This window comes from Micromys minutus (assembly GCF_963924665.1).
Source record: "Micromys minutus genome assembly, chromosome: 1".
In the NCBI taxonomy this organism is placed as follows: domain Eukaryota; kingdom Metazoa; phylum Chordata; class Mammalia; order Rodentia; family Muridae; genus Micromys; species Micromys minutus.
Window position 1 is genome coordinate 89,170,131 of NC_137969.1, and position 18,047 is coordinate 89,188,177.

Below are 18,047 nucleotides of genomic sequence, written 5' to 3' on the forward strand. Positions count from 1 at the left end.
GGAGATGCTCAGGAACCCAGCCCTGCACAGTCATGAGCCTGGCCATCTGGAAGTTGCCTCTTACTCAATGAAATGGAGTAAACATTGTCCATTATGAAATCCACCACGCAAGCTGCCAAGGACGAATGGGATCCCACCCAAAGCCAATCGCTGCTCTGACAGGGAAGTTGGCTAGTGCTGCCTGAGACTACTCCAGCCTCCCCCGTCCCTGATGTCACAATTCAGAGGCTGCTGCCTGCCTGGGAGGTTGTAGAAAGCTCTGCAGGTTTTTTTTTTTTGTGTGTCCTTCAGGGCTCCCTGAGCCAGGTCTCTGTTTGATGGCGGGTATGAAAAAATACCTCCTTCCCATCCTGGTGCTCTTTGTGGGCTACTACTATGCTACAAATGAAGAGTTCAGACCAGGTGAGTACCATTGTGTCTCATTTGGAGGAACAGGCTTAGAACACAAGGGTGCTGGGATGTTCCTAAAGATCTGTGTTCTTGATCCCTACATCACTGAGAAAGAGGAAACCCTCATGTGAGTCTGTAATCCTGTATCTCCCAGCCACAGACTGGGGGGACTCCACAGGAGGGGACTGGGAGGGGTGAACCATACAGCCAAGGAGGTCCTGCTTTGCTTGGCCTGCAGCCTGGAAAGCAATGTCAGATCTACAGAGGTGAAGGTAGTAGCCAGACACACGGCTCAGCCAGATAGCCATGCTCCTTGGAGATACTTACTGATAGCCGAGAAGCTGATATAAAAAACAAAAAGGGCTATGAAGTTGATGACTAAGTAGAGGGGCTGAAATCTCTAACACATTCTGTGATGCTTTTTAAAATTCTCTTTCACGTTAGCACAATTAAATTGTACCAAAAGGGTCGAACTTGGGTAGTTTCGCCAAACTCTGACCTCTCTGGCCTTGTCTCTGTGATCTCTGTACATGGAGATTTTTTTAAGAATGAAAGCAGGAAGGCCAAAGCCATGTTTGAGAGCCTGTTTATGAATAACCACAAGGGTTGCTTCAGTGGTTTACAGCAGGAGACAAAATGAGTTCAAAACCTTTATGTATGGAAAGCAAGAGAAAGCTTTGGGGATACTCAAGGCTTCTGTGGTTCCCCAGAAATGCTTCAGGGGAAGAAAGTGATTGTCACTGGGGCCAGCAAAGGGATTGGAAGAGAAATGGCATATCACCTATCAAAAATGGGAGCCCATGTGGTACTGACTGCGAGGTCAGAGGAAGGTCTCCAGAAGGTGAGTGTTCTGTACCCACAGATAAGTGTGCCTTCCTGTGTCCAGTTTATAGTCTCACACTTACGTACATTCACACACACACACTCACACACGTGCTCAGTGTTGTCAGCCACAGAGTCCTTTGATTGTATATGTTCATCACTGTACCTGTTCACACACATTGCCCACGGATTGTACCTGTTCACACACATTGCGCACGGATTGTACCTGTTCACACACATTGCCACGGGCAGACATGTACTCAGGAACTGGGATTTCTGTATCTGCTCATGCATTTATGTTGTCATGCCCCATAGACTCACAAATATGAGAGCCTCGGGTCATACAAACACTCGCAGACTCAAATCTACCGTAATAGAAACACACACCCACACTCACAATACATTTGGAAACATCTGTTTATAAACCCTGCAGATAAAAAGAATGGACTTAAACTCTAACACAATGGTGATTCACCCAATTAATGTATTTCAGAGGACTATGGTCATCTTAGATAGATAAAGAGAGAGGGGGGGAGGGAGGGAGGGAGGGAGGGAGGGAGGGAGGGAGGGAAAGGGGAGAGAGGAATGTTCCTGTGTGTAGTCTTGGCTGCCTGGAATTCACTCTGTAGAGCAACCTGGCTTTGAAGACCAAAGATCTGCCCACCTCTGCCTTCTGAGTGCTGGGACCAAAGGTGCGTGCCACCACCACGTGGCATCATCTAAGAATATTACACACACACACAGAGAGAGAGAGAGAGAAGAGAGAGAGAGAGAGAGAGAGAGAGAGAGAGAGAGAAGAGAGAGAGAGACAGAGAGACAGAGAGAGAGACAGAGAGACAGAGAGACAGAGACAGAGAGAGAGAGAGACAGAGAGACAGAGAGAGAGAGAGACAGAGAGACAGAGACAGAGAGAGAGAGACAGAGACAGAGACAGAGAGAGAGAGACAGAGAGACAGAGACAGAGAGAGAGAGAGACAGAGAGAGAGAGAGACAGAGAGAGAGAGACAGAGACAGAGACAGAGACCTTTTTTGTCTAAACAGCTCTGGATCACACTTTCATTTAAACCCCACTTACTCCAAACACTGCACATGAAAGCCTACAACCACGCTGGCCCCACCGTCTCTGCTCTGCCTCTACAGGTGGTGTCTCGCTGCATTGAACTCGGAGCAGCCTCCGCTCACTACATTGCTGGCACTATGGAAGACATGACATTTGCGGAGCAATTCGTCATCAAGGCAGGAAAGCTCATGGGTAAGGCTCCCCCTCTCTCTTCTCCTTCTCTGGATTTAGAGCTTTCAGGAGAGAAAGGGGACGGGACTGACTCCAAGTGGTCTTCCTTAGCCCATCTGTCTCTTCACAGGTGGACTGGACATGCTCATTCTCAACCACATCACCCAAACCTCCCTGTCTCTCTTCCACGAGGATATCCACTCTGTGCGAAGAACCATGGAGGTCAACTTCCTCAGCTACGTGGTCCTGAGCACAGCAGCCTTGCCCATGCTGAAACAGAGCAATGGCAGCATTGCCATAGTCTCCTCAATGGCTGGTGAGTGGGGCAGGGGGCAGGGTGGAAGTCAAGAACAGAATAATGCTAGGGTTAAGCTGGACTCTGTGCTGGGCAATTGTTTGTGTTAGGTTTCCACACAGTGCATGGACCTAAAATGCTCATGGTGGTATTACACAGAAGCTAGCAATGTACAGACAGGTTCACTCATAAGGGACTTGGGGTGTACGCTCGGTGAGGGGGGGATGTGAATGTTGAAGGAAAGAAGCACTGTGAGGAACGAATGGCTCCAAAACAGTCGGGCTTGGTCAAAGCAGGACCACAAAATCCCTGAAGGGAATAAACAGACAAAAAGCAACAGGCCGGGATGCCCTTGGGAAACCTGATGTGTGAGCCATGCCTGGGAGCAGAAAGAGATAGGAAAGGCCACTGAGGCATAGCCAGTTCCAGTCTTGGTCTCACAAGAGTGACCCGGTCGTAATGGACAGAGAAGACTTTGCTTCCATCGTAACCGAGAGCTGAAGGGTGGTGCATCGGTGGAGAAAGGAACTAAACAATGACAGTGGAGAAGAAGACTGCTCTTGGGCAGTGGTTCCCAACCTTCCTAATGCTGGGAACCTCTCATACAGTTTCTTGCGTGGTGGTGACCCCCGACCATCACATTATTTCATTGCTACTTCATAACTTTGGATTTGCTACTGTTACAAATCAAAACGTAAATATCCGATATGCAGGACATCTGACATTCTACCCCTGCCAAGAGATCATCTGACCCCCAAAGGGGTCGAGACCCACAGGCTGAGAACCACTGCTCGGGGGTGTGGGGCACACTACTCATTGCTTAACCAACACCCACGCTGGTGTTAATCCCCAGTACTGTGGGAGAGGGGACAGTGACAGCAGTGTGTACTGAGGGTATTCTTCTAAATATCAATTTGTAGCATTAAAAGTGAAATTTAGGCTGAGCTAAGTGATACATGGCCTTTTAATCCCACCGTGTGGAAGGCAAAGGCAGACGGGTCTCTGTGAGTGCAAGACCAGGTTGGTCTACATAACAAGTTTCAGGTCAGTCTGGTCTATATAGTAAGACCCTGTGTTAAAAAAAAAAAAATATTAAAATTGAAGCAACCAACTAGGTAGAAATATGAGCAAAGAAACTCTCTCATGGATAGAGTTCTATGGAATGGAGAGGGGTAGTGTGTCCCCTCTGCCCACCCCCCATGCTCTGTATGATGGCACCACCCAAAGGCACCACCAAGAGTCTCCAGAGTTGAGGATTCTTCCTGGATTCAGAACAGAAGTTCTACACATGTTTGCTGATTAGCAATGTTGTGGTTGGAAAGTCAGAACACAGGAATATAGATCAGCCTTATAAACTCAGTTCTTAGGAAATAAAAACAATAACAAATGACCTAGGAAACGGGGGACTGTTAAATACTTCACAAATGTCAGTTCTCCTCGAATGCCATAGATGTGGTAAAGTGTTCTCCCTTCTGGTGCAGGAAAGACCTGTGTGGTGACTGAAAGGGACAGTGTGTCTGTCGCCCGCCCGCCCGCAGGGTGATTGATATGCGCCCTTGTGCTTCCAGGCAGCACAGACTCTGGCCCCTCCTCACCCACAGACGCTCTGAGCTGAAAGCCAAAGAGAGCTTCCAGATGCATACTGAGTGGGAGGGTGCTGGGCACATCCCCAGTGAATCCCCTGCACTGGCCAAAACCTGTGCAGTGGTCATGGCGTGGGTGGCTTTAATGTTTTCTGATTCTCTGGATAAACAAGTGCAGTCCAAGCAAAAGCTATTTCATCTATACCTAGGTAATTTAACTTTTATAACGTATGTGATCTAAATGTGCTTAGAAGGAGCAAGGATTACCATGGCTTATATTCCTATACATTTCGGGGATCTATGGAATGACATTTACTAATTTCCATAGGGTCTGGGAAATAGGGTTATGTGGCTGTCCCTATATCTGTCATTTGTGTAGCCTGGAGTTCAGCCGTCTTGCTTTGAGGCACATCTTTTGATTTGGCTACATTGGCTGGTCAACATGACTCAAGGATCCTCCTGTCTCTTTCTATCCTGTCCAATGTATGCCTGGATTTTGTGAGGTTTGTTTGTTTGTTTGTTTGTTTTTAATGTAGTGCTGAGGGCCTGAGCTCAAGTTGCTTGAATGGCAAGTACTTTCCTGACTGAGCATCACCCCAGCCCTGATGTCTTCTTTTCAGCAATCAGGAAGTATGTTCATTAACTTTTACCTCTAAAAATCTGAATCTCACAAACATGGGACACTAACTATCAAACTGACCCTAAGATCATAAAAAAAAAAAATTGTTGAGTTAGAGTTGCGATCACTTACAATGCATTGGAGATTTTTTTAGCTGGGTTTCAGCATGGAGCAATTGTTGTTCGCTCGTTTGTTTGTTTGTTTGTTTGCGTTTCTAGGTTTCACACTTCACAGAGTGTTTGTGCTCTGTCTTCCTCGGGTTCAGTCTCTCCTTAGTCCAATCAATGCCTGTGCCACAGCCCAGAACCTTTCCTGGCCCTACTGAACAGGTTCTGTCTTTCCCGTAGTTAGCTCCTATAACTGAAACTGAATTTATCATGCCTTAAGCAAGTCTAAATTCATTTGGTCCTATGACCAGGCTGATAGGGTAGTCACACCCTATGAAGCTGTCTGAAAACCAGCTGTGTCAGGACTCTCCCATCAGGAAGGCTTGATGGGATAACTGAATCCAAGCTATAGAAAATGAAGGACACATCCTGAAACCTATGACCTTCAACCACAATGGGCTATAGAATCTAGTCTATATTCAAAACTGAAACTCAGGGGTTCTCCTTCTACAAAAGAACACAAATGTTACTAACAAATGTTACAATGTAACAAATGTTATAATTACTCCCTTCCATGTCATCCGTGCCAAGAAACCCTTAAGAGAAGAAAATGATCCAAGCATATTTGTAAGACATATCCAAGCATATACTGAGGCAGGAAGATTGTCATGAGTTCCAGGCCACTTTGGGTTATAAATAGAGACTTTATCTCAAAAGAAAAGAAAAGAAAAGAAAAGAAAAAAAAGAAAGAAAAGAAGATAAAGAAGAGAAAGGGGGAAGGCTCAGTTGGTATTTCTGAAACAAGATGCTAGTACTTGGGAAAAAAAAAAAAAAAAACACTGAATTTGAAGAAAATATCTGGGAAAAGCCCATCAGCCTTTAGTTAAAATGGGTCTTCTATGCTTCATTTTAGATGGTGTCTTAGTGTTTTACTGCTGTGAACAGACACCATGACCAAGGTAGCTCTTGTAAAGACAATGTTTAATTGGGGCTTACAGGTTCAGAGGTTCACTATCATCAAGGTGGGAACATGGCAGCATCCAGGCAGGCAAGGTGCAGGAGTTGCTGAGAGTTCTACATCTTCATCTAAAGGCTGCTAGCAGAATACTGGCTTCCAGACAGCTAGGATGAGGGTCTTAAAGCCCAAACCCACAGTGACGCCCCTTCTCCAACAGGGCCACTCCCTAGGCTGAACATATACAAACCATCACAGGTGGTAATGCTGATTCTACTCTTGAGTCCTCTAGTTCTTTGGCTCTGTAACTATGACCCATTGTACCAGTCACATGCATGGCATAGGAACCGAGTATCTATATAGATCTTCCACCCCTCTTCAATGCCTGGCCCCCTCCAAGGAGTCAATGATGAACCTACCCCCCTCCTCCTCCCTAACTCCAGAGAACTTTAAATAAAGTAAACTGCATTTACCTTCACCCCAGTAGTTCTAACCATAGAACAAAGAGTACATACCTGGGTAGATGTAAGTTCTTCCTTATCAAGGAAAACTGTTTGAACTGAAACTATGTATGGTAATAAAGGACTGGGTCTTCTAGATCAAAATGAAAACTGAAAGAACACAGTACCTTGTCAATGGCCTCTAAACACTCAGACCTCTTTTTCTTTCAAAGACCCCTAACTGCTAATTTTTAAAACAGCAACTTTTAAAAGATCCTCTGGATGGATGAATGGGTGAATGGATGGATGGATGGATGGAAGGATAGCTGGAAGGAAGGAAGGATGGATGGATAGATGGATGGATGGATGGGTGAATGGATGGATGGATGAATGGATGGATGGATGGAAGGATGGATGGGTGAATGGATGGATGGATGAATGGATGGATGGATAGATGAAGAGACAAATCTAATTTTCCATCCTATCTGAATGCATTTGTTCTCTGGCTTATTCCACCATCTACAGAGATTTTAACAATGTTTTAATGGATTTGTACAGTACCTCAGGCACACTGTCAAGGTTAAATATTCCCTAAGCTGGTAGTACATTAGTGAGAATGAAATCACTTGTTGGACTGTAACCTTCATTTCAGCTGAGGGATGCCTGTGTGGTCTAAACTGAACTTAAGAATTTAACATTATAAGAAGGGAGGGGGAAAAAAACAGGTTTTTCAACCACACAGATGAACTAGCAAGATTCAGAATCTCCATAATTTTTGGCATAAAGACAAGAATGTACAGATGTTAATCACCTTCAGCTCTGGTACTATGGCTTTCGAGTGGTTAGCCAGAGTCTCAGTGTTATGCTATAGCTCATGGAGGTGTTAGAAGTCTGAAGGTGGATGTGAAAGGGTGTGTACCATGTTCACCCCTCACCCAACCTGTTCTGATTGCTCTAAGAAACTGTTCCCATTTACTCTTCAATCCAGTTAACCCAGAAGTAATTCATACATGCGGTGTTCTGGAATTGGGGTGTTGTGAAGGTTAGAAACATAAAAGGAGGTGTGTATGCAGCTATGTACTATACAGAGCTGAAGAATGCCAAGGGGGTGAACATGAACCCCACCAGGAACCTAAAGCCTGCAGGGGGTGCTAAGGACAGGCCTTAAGACAATGACTTGGGTAAGGACTGAGATAGTACCTGGTGAATTGTCCCATGTTTTATCTTCCCCTAGAAGGAGACATGAAGATTTGAACTCAGAAAGCCTATCTGATGAAAACAGTAACAATTTTTTCAGGTTGAGGACAACATAATATTATCCATGACAACCACTTCAAGTTTTCTCTTTACAAGGCTAGGTGGCCTGGCATGGTGACACATTCCTGTAATCCCAGACCTTGGGAGGTGGAGGCAGGGTGTGGGCTCTGCTTTGAAACACAATGAGGTTCAAGGTGAAAACAAACTCAAGTGTAGTGGAGCTGGAACCCTCAGAGTTGCCTCACTGCTGGCCATGGCTTTATTCAAGGCCACTTCTAGATGAAAATGTCAACTTCCACCTCTTGTGTGAGGAGTGTGATAATACTCCCAGCAAGTACACAGAAAACGCCGGCTTAGAGGTAGAAGATTCATGTGCCTAGTTTAGAGTCAACACAGATGCGTATTTAGGTTTAAAATCTGCCTCCTGAATTTCTCGACAAAGCATATGCTGTAAAATAAGACTGTCCTCAGAAAGGGAGCAGAGAGAAATGACTGATTCTGAGATGAATGTCTCATGAAAGATTAAGAAGAGAAGGCAAGGGCAAAAGGAATGCCGCCTACTTTCAAAGCTGTTTCTATAATATGAAAGTAATGGTGTGCACATGTGGAAAAAGAAGGGTGTGTTAATGCTGCAAAAAGCAGTCAAGGGTTGCCTTGAAGCCTCTACAATCACAGGGAACACCTTTTACAATCACAGGAAGCACCTTCTATAACCACAGGGAGCATCTTCTACAACCACAGGGAGTACCTTTTATAATCACAATTATGGAGAGCACCTCTACAATCACAGCGAGCACCTTTTAAAATCACAGGAAGCATCTTTTACAATCATAGGGAGCACCTTTTACAACCACAGGAAGCACCTTCTACAGTCACAGGAAACACCTTCTCCAAACACAGGGAGCACCTCCAGTGCTATAAAGAAACTGATGAAACACTAACTCAGGACAACATTAACCGCACAACTTGCAAAGTCAACAACATTGTTAGAACTTATTATTTTGAAGCGGAAAAAAAATGTTAGTTGCCATAATTTGAGTTTCTTTAGTCACAGAATGGAATAGGGGTGGGGAGGTAAGGACAGTGTGACAGCTGCTTTATAGTAGCCTGACACAAGGAGAGTAATTTGAAAAGAGAGAACCTCAGTTGAGACAATGCCCCCACCAGACTGGCCTGTGGGGCATTTTCTTGATTGGTGATTGGTACCACACCTGAGCTATTATGGTTAAGAAAACAGGCTAGGTAAGCCAAAAATAGCAAACCAATAATCAGCTTTCCTTCATGGCCTCTTCATCTGTTCCTGCCTTGAGTTTCTGCCCTGACTTCCCTGGTGAGATGAAATAAGCCCTTGCTTTCCCACGTTGCTTTTGGTCATGGTGTCTTATCACAGCAATAGAAATCCTGACTAAGGCAGAAATTGCTATGAAAGAGTTTACTGCTGCAACAGCCCCGACCACATTTTTAAGGACTGTGGAAGGTCTTTAGAACTCTGGGCTGGGAACGCTGTGGCGTATTCAGGGCTGGATTTTTAACATTCTGTTGTGGGGACTTAGAAGATAAGAACACAGAGATGCAGATGATAAAATCCTGGCCTGGGAGTTCAGAGGGAACTAAAGACTCTATCAGGGATTTCTGAATAAAACCTTGGTCTTACTGGAACCATCAATGCTCAGTAGCTGTCCCTACAGACACATCCACAGCTGTCCCTGCAGCTACTGCTTCAGACTAAGTTATATGCTTGGTGTTTCAACATAACTGGCTGATATGTCAGATTTTTAAATATACCAGGACTCATCCTTAAAACAAGCACCAGCTATACTGCAATCATAGAAATGCATAGACTCTGAGGACCCTGGTAAAAATGAAAAATGTAATGAAGCAAATATTGATTAAATAGGATTAGCCCCACTCTTGTTTCCAGTCCAGGGATTCATGGGAACTGAAGATAATACCCAGAAGTTCATGAGGCTCTGAACACTCTGTTACTTGTTACTAAGAATATGAAACAGATTTCACCAGAAAAACAACTAAGGCAAAAGGAATTCCCACACAGATAAATAAATTCTACTGTGATCTTCACTCTATCTGGTACAATATTGATAAGATATGATTAGAAGATTAGAGAAGTTAACAACTGGTGTCGGTGACTTGAGAACATTCTTTTAAGAAATGCTGCACTGTGGGGCCAGGAAGACATGAGCAAAACCCTTACCATGTAAGCCCAAAGACCTAAATTTAGTCAGTCCTGAAAATTAAGGCAGGAGAAAACTGACTTCATAAATTGTCCTCTGACCTCCACAAGCATGTCATGGCATCACACACACACACACACACATAAATACACATACATGAACACACACATACTCCCACACTCACACACACACATAAACACACATACATGAACACACACATACTCCTACACTCATACATGCACACATACATACACTCATACACAATCACACACAGACATACACATGTCTCCACACACATGCACACTCACACACAGAAACACACACTCACACACACATAGACACACACAGAGACATACACACACATTAATAATAATAATAATAATAATAATAATAATAATAATAATAAATAAGCTTAAAGAAATTTTGCACAGCATATATAGCACAATAAGCCATAGAGGAAGATGGCTGTGTCTGAAAAGCATTGTTGAGTACACAGGAGTGGTGAGTGATTTGAATAAAATAAAACTATATATACATAAATCTAAAGAAACTGCTTCAACAAATGCAGAGTGCAAATCCCAGGAAGAACTGTGCTCTTCTTTCTTGGTATATAGAACAAAGATGCATCTTACAACTTTGTGCCTCTCAGAGTTGATGAAACACAGTGACAAGGGTGTCACCTGAAGAGCAGGTACACTGTAATCTCTAGGTAACAGCTCTAACAAATTTAGCAACAATGTTACCTTTGATTGAATGGATGGTAAAAAATATCTTGCTAGTGTTTGAACTTCTTGTTCCATGGTTTTCCGTAGACTGTAAAGAGGACGCAGGACTAAGTTCCCGTTATTTTCTCTTCCTAGGCTTTCATGGCAGGACTTGCTGATGGGGGCACTGTTGGCCTCAGGGTAGGACAATTCATCATCACTGGGACAATGTGCCCTGCTGTGGGAAAGCTCAGCACAGAGCCACTCTGAGAAAATGGAAGGGATGAGGCAGCTGTCTTTGCAGAGGAGGACGTGACAGGCATAAGCAAGATGGATCAGGATTGTGTCAGGAAGCAGCAGTGGCAGTTGGATAACTAGAGACAGAGTGAGACAAGGGGAGAAGATCCAGATCCTAATGAGGGAGTGCACATAGCAGTGGGCACAGGGTGTTACAACCAAGGGATGGCAGGGTGTGGGTGGCCAGGCTGGGATGAGTAACAATGGCTTCCATGTGGAAGGTGGAGGGCAAAGAGAGAATGACCCCAAACTAAGGCATCCATGGATACCTGATGCATAATGAGGAGAATGGAGGCCGAGTGCATGTGCATGCACACGCACGCGCGCGCGCACACACACACACACACACACACACACACACTCATGCACACATTTACTCCCTTGCTGCCCCTGAGAGACTGCAGTGGGTCCCAGATCTTGTTTCTCAGTGCCACTATAAAGACCCAAAGCCTCTAGACACAGCAGCTCCAGGGCAGAGACAGGAAGTACAAGAGGCTCCTGAGTCTACAGCTCAGCAGCAAAGAGCTTGCCTGGCTCTGACGCCCTGGGTAAGATCCCCAGCACTGGGGGAAAAAAAGTGATAAAGGAAAGATGATCAAGCTATCTTTAAAAAAAATCTTGTTTCGTTGGTGAGTAAAGAAATGGTCAAAGAATAATAGGTACACAGAGGCTAACTTCAAAAGGATTCCACTAGCCCTATCTGAGGATCCTCTGACATTAAAATAGCCATAACAAAATGGATTGCAATGTATTACCTGCCATAGAAAACAATGAGTTCATGATTATACAATCACTCGAATAAACAAATGGAGGGAAGAGGCGTCTCCCCCACATAACGGACGGCCAAAACTGATAAACAGGAAGAAAAGGGACATTGGAGAATTGCCAGTTAGCAACCACCATGGTAATCATTCATCCAGGACACATTAATGAATGTTAAAACCAGAGGCTGAAGGTTTTAAGAAACAGGGTATTTATGTAATCTCAAAGTGTCATCTACTCAAACACACACATACATACACACACACACACACACACACACACACACACACTGAATTCAAAATTGGCCAAAGAACTTGAAAAGATACTTCCCCAAAGAAGACACTCAAATGCCCAATGGAAACATGCAAGCATGTTCAACATCTCTAACCACGAGGGAAACCCCAACTCTGAGGAAGAACCAACTCACACCCATTAGCATGTTGCTATCATGACAGGCAAGAAGGAAAGAAGGAAAGATGACAGAAGGAGAAAGAAGGAGGGGAAGGAGGAGAGAAAGAGTGAGGGAGAGAAATGCAGAAAAACGAAAGTCTTGTATAGTCAGAGGAGGGATATAAAATGGTACAGCTGTGTTGGGGTTTAAAAAACACAGCCACTCCTCAAGATATTTAAAAACACAATCCTGCAGCTCTGCTCCTGGGTAGATACTTGGAGTTAGAATCCGTCTCAGAGAGAGATTTGAAAACAGCTAAAGCCTAAGAGGAACCTAAGCATCCACAACAAGCAGATGAGAATTCACAGGCACAACAGAATAGTATGTGGTCCCAACCAGGAAGAAATCCTGACTTACACTGTGAGGCTGCAAACAAACTAAGGAGTGAGATGCTGAACTATCTATCAATAATGGCAACTGGGCCCAGGAGAGGCAGAAAATGGAACTTACTAGTCAATAAGTGAAGAGTTCAGTTTGCAACATTAAAACTGTTCTGGAAATGATGGGAGAAGCTATTGCACAACAAAAATGTGCTTGATGCCATTGAACTGTGTGTTTAAGGGTGGTTCATAAACTTTTGAAATAACTCACTTAACACGATTACTGATTACAAGGGGGAAAGAACAGTTCCACAAGAGAGCAATCTCAGTGTTCCTCCTGAGTCCAGTGACCTGTGAGTATCACCAGCCACAGAATGGACTGGAACACAACCCCTGCATGTAGATCTGGTGAGATTGGATATGAGGAACACAGAATTACTCCTGAGACTACCAGAACTGAAATCAAGTCATGCCAGAATATCAGACAAATCCAAATGGCACAACAGTCACCATAAGTGTGCTGGTGTGTGTTCGATGGCTGGCTTCCCAGAAAGGAAATGTTTTTAAAAACTTGATTGCTAGCATTTCTATAGTGTAAAGTCCGCACTCACCATAGGCTTCCTGCAAAATTTGTAAACACTGAGCCATCAGATCTTCATGTATGGCAAGAACCAGTCATGGCAATATTGGCCGGTACAGGGTGAGTACCTACACTTCCCAACAGTGTCAGTGAACATCAGTGACAGACTTAGGAATTAGTTCAAATATAGTAGACTAACAAATCCCAACATGCAACGTAACTCACGTTCTTTGGGGTAAATAAAGGCTATGGCAGAGACAAGCATCCACACTCATGGCTGTCTATGGATTACAGAGCAAGAATCTATTAGCCTTCCTGCAGTGGGTTGGATGGTGTCCCCTGGAAAGACATCTGAATCCTATAGACGTAATCTTTGCAAGTTTCATTGAATGAAGACTCTTGAGATGGAATCACCCTGGGTTAGGTACCCTAGTACTAAGTCACCCCATGAGAGACGCTAGACTAAAGATTGAGGGAAGAGAAGACATATGAACATACAGTCACAGACCAGAGCAGGGGGTTCCAGCAGCAATGATGGCATCCAGAAAAATATCCTCTCTTGGAGCTTTTGAAGAGGAAATGGTTCTCCGGACTCGGATTTCACACATCTCCAGCCCACAAGGGTGAGAATTTCTGCTCTCTTAAACTACCCACATTGTTACTAGTTATTTCAGAAGCCCTAAGAGTTGAATGGAAAACTTCCCTGCCGTGCTCAGAGTATGACCAATCAGGATAATGTCCCTGTGTAGAAGGAATGGACACTGGAGTATTCAAGGTGGCAGGACACGGCTTTGGTCCTGACCTCAATTACGGGGATTACTCTCAAAGGGCTCACAGAGGCCATGTGTGGTGGTGCAGGCCTGCCACCCCAGGACTTGGGAGTGAGGAAGGAGGATCAGGAGTTCAAGAGGACACCCCAGTACGTAATAGTTTCAGGCCTGAAGTATATGGGACTCTGTCTAAAAGAGGGCTCAGAGAAAAAGCAATTCTCGTGTGCACACTCCTTCAACTTTGTTAAAAGTTTGAAATTATTTCAAAAGAAAAAAGTGTTTGCCCCAGGTACCCAGTGAGTGGAAGTCGTGGTGATAAGCTCTATGGGCTTTCTTCTAGGCTCTTTGATGATCCTTGTGGTAAACACTCCAATCCCCAGTAGTTTCCAGGTGTGCTTTGCATCTGTCTTTTCCTTCCTCAGCTTCCTCGCTGAATTTTCAAATGATTTCCATTTCAAAGGTACATTTTTCAACTGCTTTAATTGGATACTCAAAAAAAAAAAAAAAACAAAGCAACCTAGGCTAAAAAGCTACACTCCTGCTTTTCTTCAGACTTTCAGAGGGACCCAAGCAAAGGAACCACATCACTGGTTAGGCAAGTTCCTGCTTGAAGTCTACCACATTTCCATGGCCTGAGCTATAAATCCTCCTAGACACTGCACTCCAAGCCTCCCTTTGACCTCTGGTGTTCTACGGAGCCTGTGTGCACAGCCTGTCGCTGGCTAGCTCCCTGCTCTCCCCCCCACCCATTCCCCCTCCCCCCTCCCCTGCTCCACAGCTCCACAGCTCCACAGCTCCCCAGCTCCCCCCAGTTCTCCCCAGCTCTCCCCAGCTCTGGCTACTCTGCAGTGACTGGAACCCAGTGTTTGGGGGATAGTTCTAATCGTGAATTTTGTCCCATTCACGATCACATTTGCATTCAAGCATGTCAGACTCCTTGTCCCTAGTTTGCTCTAGAAAATATAGTCGCTGTGGCTCTACCTGTGTCTAAACCTTCCTGGAAGAGCATCAGCTGCATGTGTCCTGCTTCTGTGTTAACTAGAAATTGACCTTGAGCCTAACAACTTAAGGGCTTCTCGGCCCCTCGCTGTTAGAACTGCTTCATGCATATCAGGACAATCTCTTTACAAATTACCTCTGTTAATGAGGTTCTGATCCCGGCAGGTGTTTGACTGGCAGTTAGACAAGTAGCTCCTACAGGGTGTTATTAGGAGCAAGGTGACCCTTTCCTATGCTGCCTACCCAACCCTGTTCTGTGGGAACCTGTCCTTCTCATAACATGCGTGTGACTTGGTGACTTTGACATGATTCAACCCTTTTCTTTCCGCTTCCTGTCTCACGAATGCTCTCACTTGGCTAGTTAAAATGTCAAGATGTGCAGCTTAACTTAAGCAAAAAGACTTTCTCACACAATGCTAATCAGTTTATGTGACAAAGCTTCCACATTTGTATCTAGTAACATATTACAACATGTCAGAAAGCTGGGAAGGGCAAACGCCTTTGAAAATCCAGGTTCTCTGTGTGACCCAGGGAGGCCTTGTGCTGCTATGTAGCTGAGAAGCACCTTGAACCCCTGTCCTCCTGGTTTACTTCCAGAGTGCTGGGATTTCATGTGTGCTACTATGTGTGGTTTATGTGATGTGTCGTGTGGGAAAATATTTACGAATAATTCCTGGCATAGGAAGCAGACTTTAATTAAATACCCAAGGTTGTGTTGGAATGTGCTGGAAGCCAGGAGATTGCCTTCTTTTTCCTGCTTTTGTGATCTGCTCCAGATTTCCTTCTTTTATGGTCCTCTGGCTCATAATCATTAACAGCAATTCCTAAATCAGGAATCTCTGGGGTGGGGGGACTAAAGCTCTGAAAATCAAGGGTTGTGCTCTGTAATTAAGCTGAAGTGAGGCCTTTTATCTTTCTAAGTGCAGAAATAATAACTTTGGCTTTCCAGGTGTTTCTAAGCTCCAAATGTAGGGAAGGGGCTATGACAATGCTCACCCTCCCTTGCTTTTGTTCCTGTGCTCCAGTTGCCCTTACCCTTGCTTAATAATTCTGTAATTTATTTTACATTTAAAGGCACCTTATATCCATGTGATGGTAAATGTTAGTCACTGCCTTGATAGAATCTAGAATTACCTGCCGAAGGAGCCTCTGGGCATGTCTGTGTAATATCGATCCTATTGGTACGGGTTGTGGGTGGGAAATTGCCTAACAGTGTATTCCAGGCTGCTTATCGGATATCCTGCATATTAGACATTCACATCACAACTTATAACAGTAGCAAATTACAGTTATGAAGTAGCAAAGGAACGGTTGTGTGGTTGGGGGTCTGCAGAATTAGAAAGCATTGGGTTGAGAACCACTGGACTGGACTGTGATGGCATCCCGCTTGTGGTGACTGGTTTGTTACAATGCCCTGGGAAGCAAATCTAAAGGGCTAAGAGTCACAAGCCTGGACACCTTCATCTGTCAGACTGAAAGTGAAAATAATACTGTAGTCCTAAAGTTGGCCTATCTGGGGCCTAAACATCAGATCAAAGGGACCTTTAACAATACTATGGGGCTGGAATTAGATTTGACACATGATTTCTGGAAAATGTGTCGGCAATGCCAATAACAACAACAACAACAACAACAATAATAAAAGAAAAATAGAGGCAACTGTACAGAAGCTGTAATCCAAGTGTCAGACTGTGGGCCCCTAGAAACAGATCTGAATCTTGTTGTTTCTTTTTTTCACCAACCTTTCAACCTTGAGCAATTACTCAGCCTTTGAACTTTAAAATGAGATATACAATAAGCTTTAAAGAAAGTTAGCACCTGTTGAAGCCCAGCTTCTGTGGTTCTCTGCTCCACATCCCTGCCTTCCACAAGAGCAGCAGCCTCTACGGACTTACCCTTCCCGAGCCTGGAAGTGCAGCTCTCAGTCCAAGCCTTATATAACCTTTCTGCTCAGAACCAAGCAGCGGTAATTGGAATCCTTTTGTTACTTATTCCGATTTCTTGAAAGAGGCTGTGGCATGTGTTCAAGCTGGTATACACACTGCCTGTGGCTGGAAGCCTCGGAAAGACCAGCATGAAAAAGAGACAAGGTGGGTGTTTCCAGCACCTGGCCGTTTTTCAAGTCTTACATCCACTCTCCCGTTCTTCCTTTCGCTGTGTGTGCCTGTTTTGCTGAACTATACCCTGAGATGAGAACTCACTCACCCTTCTCTTACTGGACATCTTACTTCCCACATCATAGTCTGAATCCATTTATTAGAGTGGCATTTTTTGTTCTCTTGAGTAATTAGCTATTTGTCCCAACATGACTTTTTGAACAGCTCATACATTTCTTGGAGATCTGAATACTAATTCTGTTGACAACAACAGCATTTTCCTGATGAGTCAGATTCTGTGCTAAGTGTATTACATGGTTATTTCAGCTCAATAATTATCCACAAGTTGTAGCTAAGCAATACCAGACTTGGGATTTATACCCAGACCACCTTCTCTAAAGCTCATATCTTAAGCATGTACTATTCCTGGAATATTCTGGATCTATTTTTTCTTAAACATTTATGAAGATTATTGACAAAATTGGAGTTCCGACGTAGGGCAGGCTTCGCAGCTGACCCATTTTGGGCTGTGTCCCCACGGGCCTCTTGGCCCCTCTTGCCTCTGTGTGTGTGTCCCCCTCAGCAGACAAGGAGCTAGCTGAAGCAATTCTAGTCCCAGATAAATGCACGACATACCCATGGGGAAAGAAAGAGGACTGTCACCCTCCAGAAACCCCAGAAGGGAAAAGAATTCTCTGAGACACGCCAACAGTTTCCCTCATCTCATTGGTCCAAACTGCCCATTCCTGCAGTGGTCCTGAGTAAAAAGAATGGAGTCATGGCAGTGCCAGGAGTCTTCTCTTACATGGTCCATCTATAGTGAGGGTTGAGTACAGCTGTCAGGTGTTGAAAGTTACCATTCTACTGCTATTCAGAGACACAATGACCAGCATGACACTTCTCAAAGAAAGCACTTAATTGGGAGCTTGCTTCAGATGTTAGCCCACTATCATCTGTGTGGGGGAGCAGGCGGGCATGATGCTGGAGAGGTAGCACCTGAAGAGCTTTGCACCCCAATCCTCAGGCAAGAAAGGAGTGGGAACTTGGGGGGAGGGGGAATGGGACTGGCCTGGGGTTTTGAAAGGCCACCCCATGTGACACACCTACTCCAACAAGGCCACACCTTCTAATCCTTCCAAGCATTTTGGCAACTGGGAATCAAGTATGTAAATATATG

At 44.5% G+C, this 18,047-nt stretch overlaps 1 protein-coding gene across 1 annotated transcript in view; it reads left to right on the forward strand.

Annotated features, from left to right (window-relative positions):
* The window catches only part of HSD11B1 (hydroxysteroid 11-beta dehydrogenase 1), a 42,857-nt gene that overhangs the window by 22,188 nt on the left and 2,622 nt on the right, over window positions 1–18,047 (forward strand). Inside the window, exons 2-5 of the mRNA XM_080941477.1 lie at window positions 292–402; window positions 1,101–1,231; window positions 2,353–2,464; window positions 2,574–2,759. Coding sequence (XP_080797603.1) covers window positions 318–402; window positions 1,101–1,231; window positions 2,353–2,464; window positions 2,574–2,759 — 514 coding nt within the window. The 5' untranslated portion in view covers window positions 292–317. The remainder of the gene's footprint in view (window positions 1–291; window positions 403–1,100; window positions 1,232–2,352; window positions 2,465–2,573; window positions 2,760–18,047) is intronic.